Source organism: Callionymus lyra, chromosome 10 (genome assembly GCF_982586985.1).
Source record: "Callionymus lyra chromosome 10, fCalLyr1.hap1.1, whole genome shotgun sequence".
Taxonomy (NCBI): domain Eukaryota; kingdom Metazoa; phylum Chordata; class Actinopteri; order Syngnathiformes; family Callionymidae; genus Callionymus; species Callionymus lyra.
Window position 1 is genome coordinate 9190505 of NC_141827.1, and position 24176 is coordinate 9214680.

The window sequence follows — 24176 nt, forward strand, 5'->3', positions numbered from 1 at the left end:
TCCCAGATACGGCTGAGATCTCGCGAGGAAAAACGGGATTGTAGATTGCACAATATATATTTTTATATATATTTAACCAATGGGTTATAATATTACAGCAATTTGAATTTGAAGAACTAAAATACTGCATACATTGATTGTGTTCTTAAATCATTAGTTTATTAACGTTATTAACGACAAAGAAGAAGACAAACAGATCCGAGATGTCTTTACTTTGACAGAGAAACCACTTCCGGAAGTTTGGGCGACCGTCGCTCCGGCTACTTCCGCTTTACAGCCGCCGCCTCCAGACCAGAAATGGTAGGAAGAATCTCTCAAGTCTGATGTGTAGTTGATTTATTACAACATACCACGCAAAACATAGTATTTAAAAATTAAATATCGTCATCTTTCAATCTTACGTGTTCATCGTTATGTTTTGTTGTGTTTCGAGTCAGGTAGTTAGCATACATGCTAATATTAGCTGCACATCTTTCTGTGTTTCTCCAAATTTACCGTAAATTCCATCTTTTAAGAAATTCAGTTTATTCCATCTTTGTTATTTTTCAGTTTGAATGTCCGCCCTGTAGCTATTAAATGATGTAAAACCACTGGGTGTTGTAACAGCTGTCAAACATCAACGTCACTCGACATGAAATAAATAATAATAATAAATCGTAGTTTAACTTGAGCCAGAATGAAACATTACGATTAGAACTTCCATAAACAAATGCTGTTTTAAGGTCTAATAATAAAGGACAACTATTGAAAGGTGTATATAATTCTTGGAGATGCTGTCGTTGTGATGTAAAGTTATTACATCATTTTTTATGTCCAAACGTGCAGACTTGTCATTCAGGATGAAAAGATATGGTTCGATATTACCTTACGTTTGTGTTTTGATATTGTGTAAAAGTTATCTGTAAATGCAAATGTGATTTTTTTTATATTCAGCTGATGTATCTTTTCCACCTACAGTGGTTTATTATCTTATATTTTAAGACGTTTCTATTTGTTCAGGCTTTTCCTTGATTTTCTGGAACTCCTGTTGTGTTATCAGTTTTATCTTGATCTTTAAAGTATGTACTTTATTGAATATTGTTTTGATTGTTTAAGCGCTTTGTGACCCTTGTCTGGAAAAGCGCTATATAAATATAAATTACTTACTTACTTACTTACTACAGGGATGTAATGTTCTGTTGTCTAGTGTAGACATGTGTGTAACACTTTTAAAGATAAATGGATTTCTATAAAACTTTTATTATCACACGGGTCTTGTTTCCAGTGATATAAACATAACTTTCCTCTGATAAATATTAAGAAAGTTATTGATGGTGAAATAAACTAGTTTGTGGTCGACCTCCGTAATACTAATATTTTCAATATTTCAGGTGTGACCTTTCAAAATGTCATAATTTACTTGATATTTACCCCATTCAAAAAAAGCTTAAACTAAGAAACAGAGGTTTCATTATGTAATAATGATCAATTAAAAAACAATCAAAATATGCATAGAAGAAGCAAATTAATAGCCCAGATTAAACAAAAACGCCATATTTTGTTTACATATACAGCAAACGAGTCCTAAAACACAGCTTCTGTTTATTTTTATTGATTCAATTTGTGAAATTAGTGGAAGTGAAATTTCAGTGAACATAGACGGTTGGACTCGACCAGGAAATCGACGCGTCCAAAAAATGAGTGTGTGATTCGATCAATTTTAAAAGTATTTGTCAGACTCACACATGAGTGTAGAACTTATCATATAATATGGATTCCATTGAACATTTTACTTGGTTAGATGTTTTGCAAGGGAGTTTTGTTCCAAGTTGGAACTTCAGAGATCAGTGGCACGTTTACTTGATCAATCTGAAAGTTTGGATGTTCTTGATAAATGTGTTCTACGTCATCAGTTGTGTTGTGTCGTGGTGACGACAACCAGTTGAACAGCAGATCAGATGCACGATCAAGTGTGAAACCCACTGATTGGTTGATATACAGGAAGTGGCAAATAAACACATCTATGTATCGTGGGTTGAATCTCAGTTCTGGTGTCACAGACATGAATACGTGTCACTTTTTTTTGTCGTAAATGACTTGTGACTCTGAAGGAATTCCTCGACACGAACTGATACTTTCTTCACGAACCCTCAGACGGCGACTCTGCGTCCGTACCTCAACGCCGTGCGCGCCACGCTGCAGGCGGCGCTTTGCCTGGAGAACTTCTCCTCGCAAGTGGTGGAGCGACACAACAAGCCGGAGGTGGAAGTGAGGTACGGCGACCGGCCACTAGGGTCGCGTGACTGTTGAGACTTGATCCCGTTGATCTTCGTCCACTTCACAGGAGCAGCAAAGAGCTTCTCCTGCAGCCGGTCATCGTCAGTCGAAACGACAAGGAGAAGGTTCTGATCGAGGGTTCCATCAACTCGGTCCGGGTCAGCATCGCCGTGAAGCAGGTCCGTTGGAGAGCCGGGGTCGAGTCGAACCCTTGGAACCAAGTTTGACCAAGTCGTTGTTTCTTTCTCGTCACTCTTCAGGCCGACGAGATCGAGAAGATCCTGTGTCACAAGTTCATGCGTTTCATGATGATGAGAGCGGAGAACTTCTTCATCCTGAGGAGAAAACCGGTGGAGGTCAGTGAGACTCCAGGCTGTCGGGTCAATTCCCAAATAGACCTCGAAGTTTTTCTTCTCCTGGAGTCATTGTATCAAAGTCTATTAGTGACATCAGAATATTGAACGGTTGAATTTAATTTGGAAAGGTCGTCGTGTCTTTTAAAGCATTTCATTATTTTATTGATATATATTTTTATTCATTTATAAAATAATTTAATTCAATCATTTATTTTATGAAAAGTAGATTTTTTTTCTATATGCACAAGTTACATTTGTTTTAATGAATAATTGTAATTTATTTTGTATTTTGAAATGTTTACATTTTTTAAATAATTGAATTTAATGATGTTTAAATTAATGGATGTTCTTTTACACATAGTTTGATTTTTCTAAATACAATAATTCTAAATAATTTTTTTTTTTATTTGTAGAACTTTAAATTCAATACAAAATGTTAGTATACAAACAATAAAACAATAAACAAATAAACTTAAAACAATTTACCTTACCTTAGTATTAGAGTGCTACAAAAATATTAAACTTAGAAAATGTTTAATTGAATCATTGGATTAAGAATATCAAACTATAAAAGTAAAACATGAAATCATTATGAAAATATACAAATAATTGAATTCAATTACTTGATAAATAATTCAGTGCTTTAAAAAACAACATTTCAATATAAAAATCAATTAAAAATGTTAAATTTAATCAATATGTTATGTATATCTGTTGCCACTGATAAAATTTGTTAGTGAATGTTCTGTTCGAGTCTTAATGAAGGAAGAACTCGTCAAAGTGTGTCCATCGATCACGAGACTGGATTCACCCGATGCTCCTCCGTCTCTCCGTCACCAGGGCTACGACATCAGCTTCCTCATCACCAACTTCCACACGGAGCAGATGTACAAACACAAGCTGGTGGACTTCGTCATCCACTTCATGGAGGAGATCGACAAAGAGATCAGTGAGATGAAGCTGTCGGTCAACGCCAGAGCTCGCATCGTCGCCGAAGAGTTCCTCAAAAACGTGAGTCCACGATCCAAGTGTTTGAGTTGATTTCTGGAGGAGTTTGACGAATAGAGTCTCTTTGTGATGATGTCATCAAGATGGGCCGAGGGCCGCATCAGGCTGAGGATTTACTCGAGAGTTTGACGATGACCGTTATTTATTTGTGAATGAAGTTTGACTTTAGATTCAAATTGTTGCCGCAAAATAAATGAAAAGGTGAACCTTGTGAGTGTGATGACATTAAGATATTAAACAGGTTTTTAAGACCTTGATTTTCTGGAACTCCTGTTGTGTTATCAGTTTTATCTTGATCTTTAAAATATATACTTTATTGGATATTGTTTTGATTGTTTAAGCGCTTTGTGACCCTGGTCTGGAAAAGCGCTATACAAATAAAAATTACTTACTTACTTACTTTAAAAGATGTTTAATATCTTAAAGTCTCTTAAGAAAACAGTGCCTTAAGAGACTTTAAGGTATTTTAATGACGATAATAACTTTTATTTTTTAAAGTTAAGATATTTAAAATATGTTTTTAAAGCAACAATAACTTTGAAGATATGTAAAAGATAAGAAACAATAATATAAGACACAGTTTTACGCAACAAAAGCAACAGAACACATCATTGAATTGATTTTTCAGAATCAAAAGTTTTAACACAACATATGCTTGTTGCTGTTTTGTCAAGACAGAATAAAATAACAAAAAATATAACACACAAACTGCTCCTGATGGTAGACTTGGCGCAGGTGTGCAGCCTACTCCCATCAGTATGTGTGAATGGCTGTAAAAAGCACTACCGAATTTCCCCTCGCGGGACAAATAAGGGATTCTAAAGCAGTAGAAAAACAGAACCAAGCACCAGTAAAGTGATTTAAATTAAAGTACAAAAGAAAATCCATTTAAAAACCTTCAATTGAAGTTTTAAAAAAATCCAAAACGTCCCTGCAGGTGATGACGTCATCAGTATTCGCTGACCGGACACTGTCTGAACCTACACGTGTTGTGGAAATGTGTCCAAGAGGAGGTCAACAGTTGGGACAGGTTGATCAGGAGGACTCTGTGGTTGAAGCTGGACTCACTGGTGACAGTTGCTGAGAGGAGATCATTGAACAAACTACTGTCCATCATGGATGATGACAGTCATCCTCTGAACACTGTCATCAGTGAGCAGAGAAGCAGAATGAGAGCATGAATGCTCCTACCCAGGTGCAACACTAATAGACTCAAGTGCTGTGTCTCAAATGGCATACTACTCTTAGTATACTAGAAGTTAGTATGCATCAGTTTAGTGTACGTACTAACTAGTAAGAAATCTCCACAGATAGTATGTCTCAAATCAAACACTGCTGCTACACACTAACCGGAGATCACATGACAGCTTCTTCTTCTACTTCTATTTAACGATGTTGCAACCAGCTGTTTGAACGCTATCGCCACCTGCTGGCAGCACGTTTTGCAACTTTGGAAAAAGAAATAAAGAAAAAATATGAGAATCGAAATATTCACGAGATATTTAAGCTGGTATCAGCAGCGAAGACGTGTTTATCCTTCTACTGCTGCTGAAAATGCACCTGTAAGTATATGAATATAAATGCATTTATGCTGTATATGTGTGAATGGCTGTCAAAGCGCTTTGTGACCCTGGTCTATAAAGGCGCTATATAAATAGACATTATTATTATCATTATTATTATTATTATTATATATATGACGTAGATGGCGGCTGTTTAGTGTGGTTAGTGTCCATCGAACCATGCTCAGTTTTGTGGGCGTGTTAGTACGCCAATTTAGTGTGCATGGCGCACTAAATTTCGCATACTAAGAATTGAGACGCACTAACGCACTAAAAATACTAACTTTTAGTACGCTAGTATGCGATTTGAGACACAGCAAAGGACTCATTCATTCCTCGGGCTATTAAATTGTAACAATTCTGAGTTCGGGGGCAGGAGTGGAGTGAAAGTATCTGGATGACCCTGGTCTAGAAAGGCGCTATATAAATAGAGATTATTATTATTATTATTATTATGTTCTGTTCAATGTTAGTCTTTGTATCCTTTGTCTTTGTTGTTCTTCTTTGATCTATGTTCTTTATCTTTATCTTTAGACTTAGATTGTATCATCTTGTTCTTTATGTTCTTGTTCTTATTTTATTTTGATTTATTTTTTTATGAAAAATTGCTGTATTTTCTGTGGCTATTGGAAAAAACAATATCAATAATCAATAAAGTTTTACCTTACCTTACCTTACCTTCAGTACTCACACCACGTTTTCACTCCCGCAGTTCTAAAAAAGATCCTGGAAGACATTCCGTCTCCCGACCCGGAGCGCCGTGACCAGGCGGCGCCGTAACAAGAGGAGCAGCAAAGACAAGAGTGTGTCGGTTTACTGTCGAGGAGGCGATCGCTGACCATGAGGTACAACATCGTCGGTGTTGAACTCCAAACATCTTTGAATTATTGTGATCGTTTCTTCCGCTGGTGTGTTTGTGTTTTTGTATTGGACTCTGACGAGAGGTTTTGTTCAAAGGATATATAATATATATGGAAAGAAATGGATTTAAGGGTCTTTTCTGAGGCGATCGTTGGTGCACATTTAAACATTCTTACCTTCGGATTAGACTCACCGTTGTCAGATTATACATTTAATTAAATCTGATGAAAGTAAAGATTGGATCTTGTCGTCTTTTTTTTAACTGCCGCCTGAACACGAAGCGTGTTGTGTTGATGTGTGTGTGTGTGTGTGTGATCCTGGGGTGTCATATGAAGTTAGATTTGATGTAGTTCAGATCAACATGATAAACTTTACTAAAATAGAAATGACAAGTTGATTCTTGTGAGTGTGATGCGGCGTCAGCTCCAGAAGGAATGTGATCTGATTCTTCTTCTCTGAAAAAAATCACACTGAAATGTTTTTTAGACAATAATTCATCAAAGGTTTAGTAAAGATGTTACTCTTTGGTCATTTTTTTTTGTGGAGTTTGTATGTTCTCCCAGTGTTCTGTGGGTTTACTCCGGTAACTCTGGTTTCCTCCCACAGTCCAAACACAAGCAGAGGTTGATCGAGAACTTGGGGAAATTGTCCATATGTATGAGTGTGTGTGTGAATGGTTGTCTGTCTTTGTCTGTCCTATGACAGACTGGCGTCCTGTCCAGGGTGTCCCCTGCCTCTTGCCCTATGATACTGGGATAGACTCCAGTCTCTCCACGACCCCCATAAGGGATAAAGCGGTAAAAAATTAAAGAATAAATTTGGTGCGTAACTTATTTGAAGGCAGAGAAAAGTCCTGGTGAATTCAAAGTGTGAAGTATTTTAGGAAAATGTTATTTGACGTACTTGATATTTTTACTCATCTGTGACTGGAATATTGAGCTCAAAATGATTTCTTTTGGTAATTTAATCCAACATTTTAACATAAACAAGAAATGACAAAATAAAACTTGTGATAAATCTACTGGAAACTATCGAAAGATATTTTCAAATGGATTTTTAAGGAAACAGAACTTGGGAAATTTTGAGGGGTTTTTTTACCTACTGCCTTTGATTGACTGAACATGTTGTGTTGTTCTCTGTGTTGGTGTGTTACTGTTGTGTGTGTGTTGTGTGTCAACTGTTCCTTTGACCGATCAAAGTCTTCCAGAGAGAGAGAGAGAAAGAAAGAGCGAAGAAAACAAACCGAACTCACGACACGACAGTTGTGCGTCACATTCCCAGACCATAAAAACACAGAACTGCACCTTTTCAAGGTTTATTGATTCTCATCAAAGGCAACTTTACAACGTCAGGACCCGTCAAGACGCAGAAGTGAAGTTAAATATCTCCAGGACAGAATCACCGACAAACAAACGAGGAACCGTCCATCGTTAGACGAAAAAACAGATGTTTTTTTTTTGGTTTTTAAAAAAGTTCTGGAATGTAAAAGTAACAGTGACGTGTAAACATAAAACTTCCTTTTTTTTTTTTTTTAAACCCAACTTCTTCTGAACATCACAGGCAATAAAGAGACACATTATAGAGGACACAGAGTTAGTGACTTTGAGGGTTGCCATGGTAACAGTGGAGTCACGAATGAAAAATATTTTTTTGTTTTTTTTTTAAACTCTGATTTGGGGGGCGGAGCTACGACGAGGGTACATTACATTCACAACGAAGCTTCACGAAGAACGTTGGCTCAGGTCAAAGTGCTTTACAGTGTTTTTTTAAGTGAGAGTCGTCCAGACAGGAAGTGACATCAGAAGTGATCCGGAACCGTCTGCAGAGCGTCCTCGGTGCTGCGCTGGACCTGCACGTTCTGCAACGAGAGCGTAGAGAGAACGTGAACGAGCGAGTGGAAGAATGTGTGCGAAAATAAAAAAAAGTTAATTAAATTTGAGGTCAAATATTGACCCGTTTATGGGCAAACATTCAACATTATTAATCCGATTATTAATTATCGTTTATTTGGACAAATTAATTGACTTCCTGGAGCTGATGAAGAACAAAGTTTATTCAGTGGATCCATTACTTTAAATATTCCGATGTTTTCTTATCAGAAATCCAATTATCTTTAGTTAAGATTACGACGAAGTCATTCATTTGATGAAGCTTCATGAAGCCTCGTTTTTTCAAAGCCCACTAGATGGCGCTATAGTCTTAGAGCGACTACATTACTACATGCTTTCATGGTCAATCCAAACGTTCCACCTCCGCAGCTTTGAAAATGACACTTCGTGACGCTTCGTCCCGCCACCATAGGGTCGATCATTTGGTCCATAAACACGGGACACCCTGGAAAGCTGGCCAGTCCGTAAACACAGTTTGACAACGCGTGGGAGGAAACCACTAAAGCAGGAGACACATAAAGCTTTCTAATATGATTTAAAAACTTAAAAATAAGTAAATTCTAAATGAAGCTTCAGTCCAATCTTGACTGTTTATAATTTAATTTAATTTAAATATTCTAAATAAATGTTTCATATATTTTAAAAAGGTTGTGCCATAATCTAATATTTAATTTGAGAAATATAAAATAAATAAAAAGGAGAATAAAGACTTCAAATTAAGATATTGAACAAGTTAAAAGTAGAGTAGAACTAGTTAAAGTATTGTTAGAAACCTTTCTAAATGATCAGTTTCATAGTATTATCTTGACCCCATGATGACCCATTACCCAGGTCTGAACTAAAGTATAGGTAGAACACGGACAATAACATTACGACCACTTGATATTGAGAAGATTTCGCCGCCAAAAACCGCAGCTCATGATCGGTTCAAGGTATCAATCCACTCAAAGAAAGTTCCGCTGGAGTGGACCTGAAGAATTAAGGCATTGGGATCCCGGTGAAGAAGAAGAAACGTTTATTTGGAGCGACAGCGTGAGACGAGGCCACTTTGGTTTCGAAGTACAAACGTGAGAAACACTCAAATATAAAAACAAATGGTTTTCATTCGACATTCAGTGGAGCTTAAAAAAAAAACTTGACGCTGTCATGTGACGCGCTCGTCCTTTTCCTGGAAACGCAGAAAGAGCTGAGCGGACAGAAATCGTTTCTCCGGTCGGACGTGGCTTCCTTGCGACCGACACGCTTTTTTTTCACGACTATTTTTTTCCTGAGAGTTTTCCAGACGGAAATCGATCGTTTCTGCCGACGTGAGACGAGGCTCACGGGTCTTTCGCGGCGTGTCCGAGCGAGTGGCTGACACCTACCCCGGGTCGCTCCCTGTGCGTGTTCACGGCGTCCACGCCCAGGTACACCGACTCCACTTTGCACCCTGAAAAACAGGAAGCATCGCTGAAGCAAGAGAGCGAAGGAAATAGAACAAGTTTGAAAAAAGAAGTGTGACTGAACCACAGACCAGTAGTTTCACTTCCTGTTGAAAAATATATATATAAATGGGCAATAAGAAACTTATCACGATACAGGGTCAACAATACGATATATCGCGATACTGTAGTAACAAGTATATATTCGTAGTATTGTCCAGTACTTGACTCTGGTGTTGCAGTATTTACAGACCACATGACTCTTGAAGAAGTCGTAACTGCTTTCATTTGCTTTGAAACAGAAATATGTCCAAACATCAGCTTTAAAATCTGCTTTAGTCGACTGTATCCTCTCGTCCTCAGTCATCTCCGGGATCACTCGGGATTTCATTCTTCCTTTAGCTGCGGAGGACGTACCGACTGCTGCCATCTATCGGCCGGAAGTTTAATTGCGACACAAAAATTAACAAACTCTGATTTTCATAGTCATTGTAAATAAGTAATGTTTTGTTTTATACAAACTTTATTGAAATATAAACCGTTAAAAAACTATGATAAAATCAAAATCAATCAATACAGTGCTGCTGAATATCAATATCATGATCACGGTTATATTGGTGTGTAGTTCATAGTTCGTACTACTGGGAGGAGACCCCGGGACCGACCCGGGACATGTTGGAGAGACGACGTCTCCCGTCTGACCCAGGAACAACTCGGCGTTCTAGGAGAGCCGGAGTGTTACTTTCGGACCAGCGGTTTCAGAACCAGACGCTGATGTCCGAGTTGAACAAGTCATTTGCAGTGAGTTTTACTAGAGTTAACAGAGTGTTGTTGTTAAGAGGTTAACCAGGTTGTGGTCAACAACAAGAAACCAATATAAGCGAGAAAAGTGACAATCCAGACGTACATGAAGGCAACAAAAGTTTTAGTCTTGAGATTAAAAGGTCTCTATGCACTAGGGATGTGGTGATGAAGCTTCATGAAACAATGTCATGTTGTCCAGAGGTCAGTAGGGGGCGCCATAAGTTTAAAAAGTATGTTTCATTAGAACAGTTGTTCAAAATAAAAGGAAAATAGTGCAGACACCGCCATCTAGTGGACTCTGAAGATAATGACACTGCTTCGTGAAGCTTCATCACAGCATCACTAGGTAACTCAACAAGAAGTGTTGAAATATAATGTTTGGTCAAAAGTGCAAAAACCCACCGTAGGCCAGCGGCGTCAGTTTCAACACGGTGTGCAGCGGACACTTGAGATAAGGCAACTCATCTGTGGAACAACAAACTTCATCAGGCAAACGAAACAAAGGCTCCATTTTATGAAGTTACATATAGTCTCAGTGTGTCATGATACTCTGGTGACCTGTCCAGGGTCTCCCTTGACACTCACCCGAGATAGCTGGGACGGTTTGAGCCTCTCTTGGAAGTTTTATAGCTTCTTATCGCTTCAGATTTTGATTGACAACCTCTAGTGTCGGATACAAAACTACAGAGAAAACTCCGCCACGTTTAAACCATCAAATCTGAAGTTATTTCGTTGTCTTTAGACCCTTCATCACTCTTTCATGAGAGACTGTGATTTTTCAAATAAATGTATTCAGGAAAATAAAATCTGCTGTTGAAACGTATATGTAACAAGGGTGTAATTTTGTTTTGACCCTTGTGTTATCTTAGGGTCAAGGTGACCCGAAGGCCTCCACCACTCAACTTCTGGAAGCCAGAAGGGAGGTCGTTCACCTTGACCCGAGACGACACAAGGGATTAAACAATTACATTTGTTTTCGGGCCTTCAGGTCACCTTCACCCAGAGACGACACAAGGGTTTTTGTCAACTTAAGATTGTGAGATTCTAATCAGGGGCCCGAGTTTCAACGGATCTTATTTAAAATGTCAAATTTCAAAGACCTATATATCATATTTATAACATAAATAAGGATCATTTCCAGCAGGTAAGAGCGTGTCGCCAATAACACCAGGATTGTGGGTTCAATCCCTGATTTAGATCAAAATTTAACAACACAGATCAATGGTTCAGACATTGATTGATGGTTTATCGTAGCGTTTGGAAATTAAACTTCATCAGGGGCCACTTTTTATATACAGTGTTAAGTGAAGAATTAAAATCAAGCTAAATATTCTAAAATTATGATTTTATTGTTTATTAAATAACTTTTTTACATTTTAAATACAATATAAAATCACTTTTAGTCTAAACATCTTCACTATATTCACGTCTTTTAAGTGGAAATAAAGTCCTGAAACAAAAACCCTGTAGACATATTTAGAGACAGTAATGGGTAATAGAATTAAAAACAGTTTCTGCATGACCTTTGACCTCACAAGGGCCACATTAATACAGTCCAAGGGTCTGGATTGTGTAATTCACCTGCAGTCTTGTCCAGGAAGTAGGCGAGGAGGCAGCGCATCACGGCCTGGTGACAGACGACCAGAACATTCTCTTGTCTCTCCAGCTCCATGATGACCGGCTCCAGCCTCTGAACCAGGTCTTCGTACGACTGGAGGACGAGATCGCACACGTGGTTACAGACCCACACAAACACACGGTTACACACACTCGGGATGAAGTCGAGATCCTCACCTCTCCTTTGGGGTATCTGTATCTGTACTTGTCTTGGTCTCTGAGGGCGAACTCCAGCGGGAAGTGCTCCTGGATCTCCTCGTACCTCATCTCCTCGCACACGCCCTTCACCGGAGTCAAGGACACGTTCAAGTCTACAGAGTCACAGACCAGGAACATTTGTTTTTTTTCTCAACTCACTGCGTCGATTTCGTTGAGAGCCTTCCACTGCTCGTACGGCACCTCCAGACACTCGGCCGTCTGGATGGTCCTCTGCATCTGGCTGGTCCAGACTTTCAGGTCTTGGATGTTCTGGTCTTGGATGTACTTCCTCAGGCTTTTGGCATACTAGAGGTGCAGACATCAAAACCTTCAATTAACTCTTTATTTTAAGGGACTATTTTCTAATGTTTCTATAAGATGTTGACGACAAATGAGGGGTTGATCTGCACGGCAAAGGTCTACAGTTGTCGTTGGTGGTTCCAAAGTGTCAATTAACGGATTTTACTCAAGTTCAGAGAAGAATATCTCCATTTTATTTTATGCCAGTTTTGTTGTTTTTTCTAAAAGCCTTCATGGAGGCTTTTACTCTTGACACAATCAGAGGAAAGACAGCAATTGTTTTATGGGAACGCTTATTTGTTCAATCCAAACATCTTCCCAATGCCAAATCAGCTGTTTTGATTGACAGCTGGCTGATCCAATTAAATATTTCAGGGCTCAGACTCAATGGGCGGAGCTTATGACAGAGAAAGCAGCTCACTTTTTCAGGGACCGTGTGGAGTCAATACTCATATTAACATAACAGTCCCGGTTAATCCGGAGACATAATATATAATGAAAAGGTCTACTTCTATGGACGCACCTCTTTGCCGCGCGCCGACAGCCCGGCGTCTCCGCCGATGCGCCCCTTGATGTTGAGGTCGCTCTCTCCGTGGCGGGACAGGTAGATGGAGCGAGGGCTGATGTGGATGTTCATCAGGTAGTAAACGATGCGACTCTGGATGTGGTCTTGAACTCTGTTGACCAGGTATCGCCGGCCCACGTCCATGATCTTGATGTAGGACAGATCCCTAGAGGGTGGACACACGGGGGGGGTTCAGCGACGAGAGGTTAGGTGGAGTGAGGGGGGACGTTTACCGGTCCAGGACTTCATCCAGTGGCTGGTAAGACGACTCGTAGCACTTGATCCTCTTCATGAAGTCGTCGACGGCCTCTTCCGTGTTGCAGTGGATGTAGTCGGGACTTCCTAACTTCACTTGCTGATGCCAAAAGAAAGAAAAAGTGTCAGAAAAATCCTTCCTTTTGACACGAAAATAATAAAAGATAAACGTACGACTATGTTCTGCGCGATGACATCCGGGTCCTCGCACACCGACTCCACGAAGAACACCTGGAGTCAAGAAACGGCAGCTCATCAAGTCAGTTGTTTTTTTTAATTAAATCCACTAACACACCTTGAAGCCATTTTGCTCTGCAAATTTGACGATGGTTCCCCTTCTTTCCCGCGTCGTGTTTGTGGCGTCGAACACCTGAGACCGACAGAAGCGTCAGCATCTTCGTCGGCTTCTTAGATTATTCGAAGGACTCACCGCCACCTGTCCTCCTTCCACGCTCAGGTACTGACGGACGTCGTTCAGAGCGGCGGTGGCGCAGTGACTGTCGACAGCAGGAGGTGTGAGAAAATATCTTTACACCATTAGATTTGTTTTTCCTTCAGGATACTGTTTTCATATTCAACAGTATTGATTGCTATTCAAAAATAGATTCGTTTTTTAAATGATTTAATGTTTTAAATTTACAATTAACATGCGAGTTCACCGTTTGTCCATTTTTGTGTCGCAAAACAAATTCCAGTCACAAGATGGCAGCAGTCTACAAAATGAGAGGCTTTTAAGTGGCGCCTTATAGTGCGGAAAATACGCTACAAAAAAAAAAAAGAAGAAACTATTATTGATTCGGATTAGAGTCAATCTAAAATATAGAGGATTTTATTTAATATAAATGAAAATGGAGGACATGAAGTATTAGAAAACCACATTAAAATAAAGAAATACACAAATATTTATATTTAAAAAAGCTATATATTAAAAGTAGGATAAAAAAAGGAAGCAAATATGGATAATTAACTCTAAATGGATTCAAATTCCAGTGACAAGATTGTCAAATTATATTATATTTGCAAATAATTACCAGCTTGATTCTTCACTTGAAATAACTCTTGACTCTGACCTTATAAAGGACAACGATTGCAGTAAAACACCTGCACTTTGCTCTGGTTCGTCTCATATTATTATTTTACATTCACTCACCGTCTGATCTTGAGGCCTTCTTCGTTATCTGGACGGAAGAACTCGAAGGATTTGTAGATCTTCACACACTCTCTGCGATACTGGCCCACGTTGAACTCTGGCAGGACGACCGATGGTGGGAAAAACGTTGAATATCTCTGGTGTAGAAGTAAATGTCGGCGGCTGAGAATGACTCACCTTTGGTTGGAACGCCGATCCAGTTCAAGTAGCGGGTCAGCTTCTTTGAGATGTAGGTCTTTCCTCGGGCGGGAAGTCCCACAGTCACGATGAGGGTCGGACAGTTCGTTGTGCAGACTGTGAAGGTTAAACAATATGTCTTAGTTCATCAATATGTACCTTAAACCATTATATTTATATTAAAAAAACATCCAAAGCAGCAGAAATGATGACCAACATCCAACATTGTAAATGTGTATTGGCTAGAATCTGGCAATATCACGATACAATATATAGTGATACTGTACTAACACGTATATATGTGTAGTATTGTCCAGTACTTGACTCTGGTGTTGCAGAATTTACAGACCACATGACTCTCGACAAAGCCGTAACTGCTTTCATTTGTTTTGAAACCAAAATATGTCCAAACATCAGCTTTAAAAGCTGCTGGAGTCGACTGTATCCTCTCGTCCTCAGTCAACCCAGGGATTTCATTGTTCCTGTAGTTGCAGAGGACTTTATGACGGCTGATATCCAGTGTCCAGAAGTTAAATTACAGTTTGAAAAATGATCTCAAAGCAAAAAAAACAACAAAATTAGATTGGTGTCGAATGTCGATTTGCATTCAAAAATATACCGAAAAATTGCAATACATAGTTATTTACATTATTTATACATTCCTACCTTCACCAAATATATATATTTTTCTCTTTTTTTCACATTTGACCTTATTTTAGACTAAATGTATTGTAAGTAAGTAAGTAAGTAATTTGTATTTATATAGCGCTTCTCCAGACCAGGGTCACAAAGCGCTTAAACAATCAAAACAATATTCAAAAAAATATATACTTTAAAGGTCAAGATAATTCTGAGAACAACACAGGAGTTCCAGAAAATCAAGGAAAAGCCTGAACAAATAAAAACGTCTTAAGATATTTCTTGAAGCGCAAAGAGGAAGGAAGATAATATCCAAAAATAATCCTATATCTTTCTTATTTAACCTTCACTTGCTAACATTGAAGAGAGTCATTAAAAACACGTTTTTTGAAAACGTAATCCTAAAACAACATAAAAAACACAATGACAGAAAAAATAAATGACCATTAATTTACAATAAAAAAAAAAAAGCCTGCAAAAACATTTAAATATATATATATTTTAATTGTAAAGCGGTTTGACTCAACGATAATGAACAGAGAATGAAGGACACACCATAATAACCTCTAACACACATGTTTAAAAACAAGGATGTAAAGTTAAAGCTAGTGTTTGTTGAGAGTAAAAAGCAGTGGATGTGGTTTGTTTTTTTGAACAGCAGGTTCGAAGCTTGACTCAGCAAAACCCGCGGTGCAGACAAGTGGGTCCAAAACCCCCGGATCACGTGTCGCGCGGAAACATTTCCATTTAAAAATATAAAATATAAATAAAAATAAAAAGATGCGTTTGTCGTCAGTCGTGTCTCTGCCGCATCTTACCGCGTCGCGGCGCGATGTGTCCGTTTTTGCGCGACATCCAGATCTTGCGGAGCGGGTTCTGAGTCAGCTGGTCCCGGGGACCGGGTTCCAGCAAACACTCGTCGTGGTCCAACATGGTTGCCGGCGCGTCCAGACCCCCCCGAGCTCTGGAGTCGCAGAGACGCTGGTCCTCGGTATTTACGCTCTTCAGGACGTCAGTCTTCAGGACGTCAGTCTTCAGGACGTCAGTCTTCAGGACGTCAGTCGCGCCATCAGCTGAGAAGCAGCGCGTTCCCTTTTACCGTAACCACTGGAGAGGGTGCGCAGCGCGCGAGAGAAGCTCGTAAACAAACAGAATACAAATAATTTCTGTTCCTACTTTAGTTCCTCGCGTGTTATTTTAGTGGATTAAAATAGCTGTGGTTGTTTTTGTTTTTCACTTTTTGTCTCACCACAAGCATCTTTTATTTTTTTACACATTTTTTTCACTGCATCACGTGTTATATATGAATTAATTTACTATTTTAAAGACGTCAATAATTATGTTGTGTGTGTAGAAAATAAAGGAAACACGATTTTTGATAGATACGTCTTAAGTATTGACACCACACGGTCCCTGAAAACCATGTTTTTGGACCCAAATGTCACTCACCTGTCAAAACCAAAAACTAATAAAATAATATAAAATAAAATACATACATAACACGTTGTTACCTTATAGGTATTTTCTCTAAATTAAATAAAAAAAACAAAAACGTAAACTTATTTAAATGATGAAAATGGTTACCGTAAAGACAGCGCGATGCGCAAGAGAAAGATAACGGACAGCGACAGAATAATAAAACTCACATGCAGAGCACATGGGCAGAGAGTGAAACAAGCCGCTCAGCCAATCAGAGAGCAGCCAGCTGGAGATGCAGCCAATCAGAGAGCAGGACTCGAGACGTGGCAGACGTGCTGCGACAAAAACAAACACCCGTCCAGGAACCATGGGGAGGGGGGTCTCATGGTGGGGGTCTCACGAGACCCGACAGCTATGGATTATATACTAGGACCGTTTCCTCATTTGTCAACAACATTCTAAATAATTATTGTCAAACAAATGTATATTTTGGATTTTAAAAAAAAATCCGTATTCTTTAACGTTGAACTACTACAGATATAACCAAACGATCAAAACACCTCAATTATTTTATGTATATAATTCAAACATATCAACTTATTTATTATTAAAAACGTCCCCATTCAGGTTATAATTAATATATATATACAGTATATTTATTTGAACTGATTCTGAAAAACCTAAATAATCCAAATCAAACATAGGAAATATAATATATAAATGTACTCATGTCTGTTGTCCCGTCTACAGGAATATATATATATATATATATATATATATATATATATATATTAAATCAAACGAGTAAATGAAAGCAAAAGTAAATCAAGTGTATTATGCACTTTTAACACAATTCTTTTTAATGGAACTAATCATCAGGAGATATGAAATTAAATAATATTAAATTAAATGTTTTCTCTGTTTATTCTAATATTCATTAAGGGTATTGCTTTTTAATAATTTGCCTTACATATGGAACGATCTTCCTCTCTCTTTGCGCTTGATGGAATCAAGAAACATCTTAAGATGTTTTTATTTGTTCAGGCTTTTCCTTGATTTCCTGGAACTCCTGTTGTGTTCTCAGTTTTATCTTGATCTTTAAAGTATATACTTTATTGAATATTGTTTTGATTGTTTAAGCACTTTGTGACCCTGGTCTGGAAAAGCGCTATACAAATAAAAATTACTTACTTACATAATCTTCAGGAAACACTTTTTTTTTTTTACACAATCCACATACATGTTATAATATGAATACTTATAATACAAATACAATTATTTGTTTTTACATCTCAAAGGGCTCCACGGGGAAAATAAGAGATAACACAGTAAAAATGTAAAAACTGAATTTTGGTTAAAACTATACATTTCTCATTAAAAAAAAAAGAACATGTATATTTAAGATCTAAAAGTCCACAGGATGAACAAAATGTATTTAGACCGTTTTTTAAAGTGGATTCACGTTTGAAACTAGTGGTTTCCTATTGGTTGTGTATTCAAAAGATTTCAGATAACAACGTGAGGCTGGAGTTTAAAGAATTACATAATATATTCTGACGTCATAATCCTTTCTTATTATGCATTATTGCCACCGGGTGTCGCTGTAGACTAACATTTTGAATTTCAACTCAGATTCCATCTTCAACCCACTGTCAGTGAGTGCCAGGGAAGAGCAGAGCCGGAGATCAGCCAACATGTCAGTCAACATGTCAGCAGGACTAATCTCATCACCGCGACACCGCGAGGCTCAGCCCAGTCCAGTGAATCCAACACCTGAACCGATCCAACACCGGTTCAAATATGATTCACACTCAAGTCACACACGTCACCAACCCTTCACCAGTTTCTTTGTAGACGAAACCAACCCGATTTTATTAGCTGTAAAATATGTATGAGATCTTCCTCTCGTTCGAAGTATTTAAGATCTGGATCGGATGACGAAGTCACTTGTCAAACCAGCTGCTCTTCTAGTAAATAACCTGAGATACTACTAGAGAACTACTTGATCCAAGCTCCCAGTCCATAGCTGTGTCTCAAATCGCATAAGTCTCTTAGTATACTAGAAGTTAGTATTCAACAGGATAGTGTACGTACTAACTAGTAACAAATTCTCGACAGATGGTATGTCTCTAATCAAATACTGCCGCTACACACTAACCAGTGTAGGTACAATTTCGGTCCCCCCTACAATATCGGACCCCCCACTTCCTACGACGTCACCCGCTGCATATGCGAACGTCTCTTTAAAATATTTTTTATGGGCTAAAGAAACGTCAACAGAACGTTAACATGATACTTTTTAACACAAATAAAACATTTACTGTATATTGACAAAAAGACGATCTTCGTCAACATAATCACTTTCCGTTCTTTCATTTCCTGGTCTGACGATACATGTGACTTTGACACCAACAGGAAGTGTTCGCGCTACATGTGACGAAGCTGCTGATTGACTGAAGCTGTTTTACTAATAATAACGCACAACTGTACAATGAAATACAAACATTCGAGTTAAGAAATAATTTATTTTTTCAAATAACAAAAATGTGAGAATATTCTTCTTTCTATAACTCATTCTACCTAGTCTGTAGTTCGGCTCATAAACACCTCAGTAAATATTTTGGTTATGTGTATATAAGCGAATTATTTCGGAACTCGAACAGCTTCTTCTTCTACTACTATTTGACGATGGTTGCAACCAGTGCTGTTTCTCAAATCGCATACTAGCGTACTAAAAGTTAGTATTTTTAGTACGTTAGTGTGTCTCAATTCTTAGTATGCGAAATTTAGTGCGCCATGCACACTAAATTGGCGTACTAACACGCCCACAAAACTAGCATGGTTCGATGGACACTAACCATACTAAACAGCCGCCATTTTAGTGACGTTTTAAACGGAAGTTACGTCATATATAAATGCATATATATGCATATACTTATATATATATTATATATATATATACTTAAATGTGTATTTTCAGCAGCAGTAGGAGGATAAACACGTCTTTGCTGCTGATACCAGCTTAAATATCTCGCGATTATTTAGATTCTCATATTTTTTCTTTATTTCTTTTTCCAAAGTTGCAATACATGCTGCCAGCAGGTGGCGGCGATAGCGTTCAAACAGCTGCTTGAAACATCGTTAAATAGAAGTAGAAGAAGAAGCTGTCATGTGATTTCCGGTTAGTGTGTAGCTTCAGGGTTTGATTTGAGACATACTATCTGCGGAGAATTTGCGTACTAGTTAGTATGCATACTAAACTGATGCATACTAAGATTAGTATGCGATTTGAGACACAGCACAGCTGTTGAAGCGCTATCGACACCTGCTGGCAGCACGTTTTGCAACTTTGGAAGAAGAAATAAAGAAAAAATATGAGAAACAAAATATTTGCGAGATATTTACGCTGGTATCAGCACCGAAGATGTCTCATCCTTTTACTGCTGCTGAAAATGCACCTGTAAGTATATGCATATATATATATATATATATATATATATGACGTGACTTCCGTTTACGTCTGTGTGTGCATGGCATACTAAATTTCGCATACTAAGAATTGAAATGCACTTTTGCACTAAAAATACTAACTTGGGTCTGCAAGTATGCGATTCGAGACACAGCTCAGGTTCTAGACTTCATAAACCACTTAACATCAGCAGAATTTGTTAGCATCAACGTGGCTAATTCTTCTTGTTCCTGCGTGTCATCATAACTTATATTCATGATCCTTGTCGACACTCACAGAAGCAGAAGTCTACCGACATGTTGGGAGGCATTACTGAACGTCTTGCATGAGGAGGCGGGGTCATAGGTCAATATGACTGACAGGTCTCAGCGGTGTTTTAATGTGTACAGGTGAGTGACCAGCCTCCAGAACTAGTCTGAAAATGTGAGTATTTGATAGCACTTTGAAGCTTTGAAGCTTAGATGAACCGTCATTAAATGATATTCTCTATTTTTGACAAATGTTCTTCATTTAAAGCAACACTATGGCAGATCAAACACATTTGTTTCTGGCTCCCCCGCTGTCAAAACAGTGTAATTGCAACAGTGTTAAACTGTCGTAAAAACTGAAGCGTCTCTACCCGCACTGCAAGAGTCTGCACGTGCAATTGATAACAAAATGACGTAAATACGTACGTAAATAAGTAAGTAAGTCATTTATATTTGTAAAGTGCTTTTCCAGACCAGGGTCACAAAAACAATACTCAATAAAATATAAACTTAAAGGTCAAGACACCACCGAGACCAACAAAGGAGTCTCAGAAAATCAAGGAAAAGCCTGCAGGAATAAAAATGTCTTATGATAAACAACTCTACTGACTCAAATGATGAAGTATTCCTCTCCAAGATGCAGTAAGTTCCTCATCATGACCATGTTTTCAAGTTTTTACTTTATAAAGTTCTTCCCCGTCTGAAATCTGGACGAACGAGAGGTTACAAGAGCAGAATCAATTATGACTGAATGAGGGCTTCACCACCCCAGCTTTGTTTCTACAACGATTCCCTTGGAGGAGGAGACTACCAGGATTAATGACGCACGGCGACACACCTCGATGTTTGACCAATCACAGCAGAGGGGGCGTGGTTAAGGTAAACACGATTTCACCTCCAGAAAAGCCAAGTATCCTCAGTGGGCGGTGCTTAAGAGCATTGTGGGCGATTGAAGATAAGACAGTTCTGACACTAGGTAAACAAAAACGTTGACAATCTTTCATGACTTCATTTCTAATGGAAGGCTGAAAATTCACCATGTCACCGACGGTTTCTATTTTTGATCTGGTGTTTAAAAAACAGGATGATCGAGGTCTTTAAACGCTAAACCCAGTAACATCACACCCACTGAACCGAGCATTCATACGTTTTAGTCTGATGGATTTAAAAAAGAAGAAGATAAAAAAAAAAAAACAGTAACCCTGCAAACACACAAACCCACAGTGATACACACAAACCCACAGTGATACACACAAGCTGCAGTTCTGCCTGAAGCCTTTAATGAGATTCTCAGCCGAGCGGGTGAACTTTCCCCCAGATCGAGAGCAGAACCAGGAGGGGAGGGCGGAGCAGAGAGAAGAACCAGCATCACAGTCGTATTGAGATATTTCTGTCTACGCTCCAGATGAAGCTCAACCTGAAAAACATCCTCATCCTCACAATAAAGAAGTCAAAACGACGTCATCCGAGGAGAAAACAAGTCTTGTTTCTCTTCTGTAAACAAACCCCGGAGCGACCATTTGAAACTGGTTTCCTCCTGCTGCAGTGAGATCTGTATGTGGACCGAGGGAAACTAGGGTAACTCTCCGAGGGATCCACATTAACTAGACCTTGATATCGAGACAGGAAGTTCGTCTGCGACACGACCAGACGTTCACAACAACAATGTTCCCTCGTGATGGTTTTCACTGTCGCCAAACTGGTTCTTGCAGCTGCTATTATTACCTTAAACACGACTTGTTATTATTCATGTTCTCGTGGAGGAAACACTCGGATGTGAGACTCTGACCTGCTGGACATGTTTGGATCCTCGGCCACCATGTCCTGTCCGTCTGCCGCATGTCTGAGTGACGCACATGGCTACTTTTAAAACTAGATATATATGCACGTTTAAAAAAAAGCTACAAAACAGATATTTAATCAATCAATTAACAATTATCGGTTGTTATATTTAGCAGCACATAAAGTGTGTTTTTTAACAAGTGATTTAATATGTAAATAAAAGTCATCAATAAACACTAAATTGCAATTATATGCAGATGTCAAGCTAATAGATAGAAAAGAAGGGACAAAAACAAGCACCTTAATATGTTGTTAAATATTTAAAAAACAGATACAAATGAACGATATGAAATGAGATATTATCTTAATGTCATTATTTATATATATAATTTAAAGATTCTACAGTAAAGATAATAGTATGTTTCAAAATTGAAAATAAAATGCACAAAAAGTGAGTAATAGCTCATTTTATAGCAGTTCTTTCAGATTCTGGTAAGTTTAAAAAAAAATACTTTTACAACATACCATTTGAAATTAAATTAAAGACCGACTCGACCATCAATTGCAACTGAAAAATAAAAAATAACACATCTATATATCTCTTATAACACACTATTGTGCTGGTTTAACGTGATTTAAGTGTTGCCGAATATTTGAAACAAACACTAAATCTTACTCATCATGTGTGCACATTGTAAAAAAATAAAATAAAAATTATTTAATAGTTTTTTTTAAGGATCTCACATACATATCTAACTTTATTTCTGAAAAATATTCTTATAAATACCCCTAAAAAGTATGAATAAAAGAAGGAAAAGGGTTTTTAAAAACAAATACATTGAACAAGTTCTATGCAGAGTTGCACTAAACTGTTACACAACAATCCGAACATTTCTCCTCGCTCACTTCCACAGTACTGTCGTGACCTCTTGACCCTCGCACCTTGACCTCCTCCACAGCCGTTTGATTGACAGCTGACACAAAGTTGCACATTTACGGCAGAAAATAATGGAATCTCGAGCAGTTTTGTTCGCTGGAAGTTGTAGCATCTGAAGCTAAAGCTACCGTCGTAACTTGGCAACACTGTCACCCGACACATGTCACTGCCGTCGAGGCACAAACACAACAACAGCGACACAAACACAAAAAAAACACGTTTGTGTTGAAATAAAAGCATGTTTTTCGCTCAGAAGTGTCGCAGTCCCGCCTCCGCGCGAGCACGTCTACGTGCCACAGACTTGTTTACTTGAGCGTCGAGCGTCGAGCCTCCTCACCTGTGCGGTCCCGGGGGTTCCTCGGCCGGCAGGAGCCCCTCATGCTGCGGGTTGGGGGTCTCGGTCCAGGGGGGTCTCGAGGCGGAGCAGCAACAAACACACACACGGGCGCCGATGAATGGAGGCGCGCGCGCGGCACACACTGTTATTATCGCGGGGACGCGCACTTCCGCCTTCCAGCGACGTGTGCGCGTCACTGTGTTGCAGGAAGAAGGAGGCAGAAATAAAACAATAAAGTGTATTTAATTTCATAGTATTTCATAAATATTTTGTTTAAAATGTAGCTAAAAAACAGGGATGCATGGTTTGTTAATACCTAATATATATAACTAATAATCTGAGGAAATACAAATGTTGGATACATAAATCCAAATATTTGTATTAATCTTTTACTATATAAATATTGATTTTATTATCCATTTATAGGTAAACATTACGGATCCCCTGGACACAAACTAGTCTCTTCAATTGTGATATGTGAAATAATTGTCACGTGTAGATTGATGTGTTTATTAAATACTTTTAAATGATTTGTATATACATTTGTGTCCGTTTTATTATTACTATAAAACATTTTTTTTAAAAGGGCCACGGGTGATTTTTCTGACATTTCTCTATCCTTGAATCTTCATAAAAAAAACTTCCAAAAACAAATAAAAAAAAATATATATTTAACATTACAAAGAATAAAACCTAATGCAAAAACTTAGTGGGCCTGATGACATTATTTTGAATCGTCTATTATTCATCATTTTCAACATCAACAAAAATATTCCCTGATTGACAGTTTTCATTTTGATGGCTAAGAATATAATTGGAACACAACATTCTTTAAAATCTAATATTTTGCTATTTAAAATGTGTAAATTGTGTGCAAATTCATAATGTTTAAATTCTAGTCGCTGCAAGTTCTGCAATAGAGCTGA

General features: G+C 38.3%; 2 protein-coding genes across 3 annotated transcripts; one reads left to right on the forward strand and one right to left on the reverse strand.

Moving 5' to 3' along the window:
• Positions 1-238: 238 nt before the first annotated feature.
• On the forward strand, positions 239-6278 carry LOC148070180 (actin-related protein 2/3 complex subunit 4). Its single transcript, XM_087801271.1, has 6 exons — positions 239-300; positions 2134-2252; positions 2324-2435; positions 2517-2612; positions 3453-3623; positions 5895-6278. Exons 1-6 carry the CDS (start codon positions 298-300, stop codon positions 5898-5900), a joined length of 507 nt encoding a protein of 168 aa, XP_087657397.1. The 5' UTR covers positions 239-297; the 3' UTR covers positions 5901-6278.
• A 1064-nt stretch (positions 6279-7342) lies between these two features.
• pfkfb4b (6-phosphofructo-2-kinase/fructose-2,6-biphosphatase 4b) lies at positions 7343-23412 on the reverse strand. 2 transcript variants are annotated; one of them, XM_087800256.1, is made up of 14 exons: positions 23251-23412; positions 14420-14536; positions 14243-14339; positions 13523-13589; positions 13388-13462; positions 13267-13323; positions 13071-13192; positions 12796-13003; positions 12132-12278; positions 11952-12056; positions 11739-11868; positions 10560-10622; positions 9297-9361; positions 7343-7901 (listed from the first exon to the last, which is right to left on the reverse strand). In XM_087800256.1, exons 1-14 carry the CDS (start codon positions 23291-23293, stop codon positions 7842-7844), a joined length of 1356 nt encoding a protein of 451 aa, XP_087656382.1. In that variant the 5' UTR covers positions 23294-23412; the 3' UTR covers positions 7343-7841. The 2 variants fall into 2 exon arrangements, with proteins under 2 accessions (XP_087656382.1, XP_087656379.1); XM_087800253.1 differs by lacking the exon at positions 23251-23412 and adding an exon at positions 15877-16108.
• Between the last annotated feature and the right edge of the window lie 764 nt (positions 23413-24176).

Bases quoted from the DNA above. Each gene is read 5' to 3' on its own strand.
- LOC148070180 (XM_087801271.1), top strand. The intron at 2,436-2,516 runs GTCCGTTGGAGA...GTCACTCTTCAG, and splicing joins TCAGCATCGCCGTGAAGCAG to GCCGACGAGATCGAGAAGAT. The intron at 2,613-3,452 runs GTCAGTGAGACT...CTCCGTCACCAG, and splicing joins TGAGGAGAAAACCGGTGGAG to GGCTACGACATCAGCTTCCT.
- pfkfb4b (XM_087800253.1), bottom strand. From the start codon at position 15,991: ATGTTGGACCACGACGAGTGTTTGCTGGAACCCGGTCCCCGGGACCAG. The intron at 11,869-11,951 runs GTGAGGATCTCG...CTCGTCCTCCAG, and splicing joins ACAGATACCCCAAAGGAGAG to TCGTACGAAGACCTGGTTCA. The intron at 9,362-10,559 runs GTGGGTTTTTGC...CCTGTTTTTCAG, and splicing joins ACTGACGCCGCTGGCCTACG to GGTGCAAAGTGGAGTCGGTG.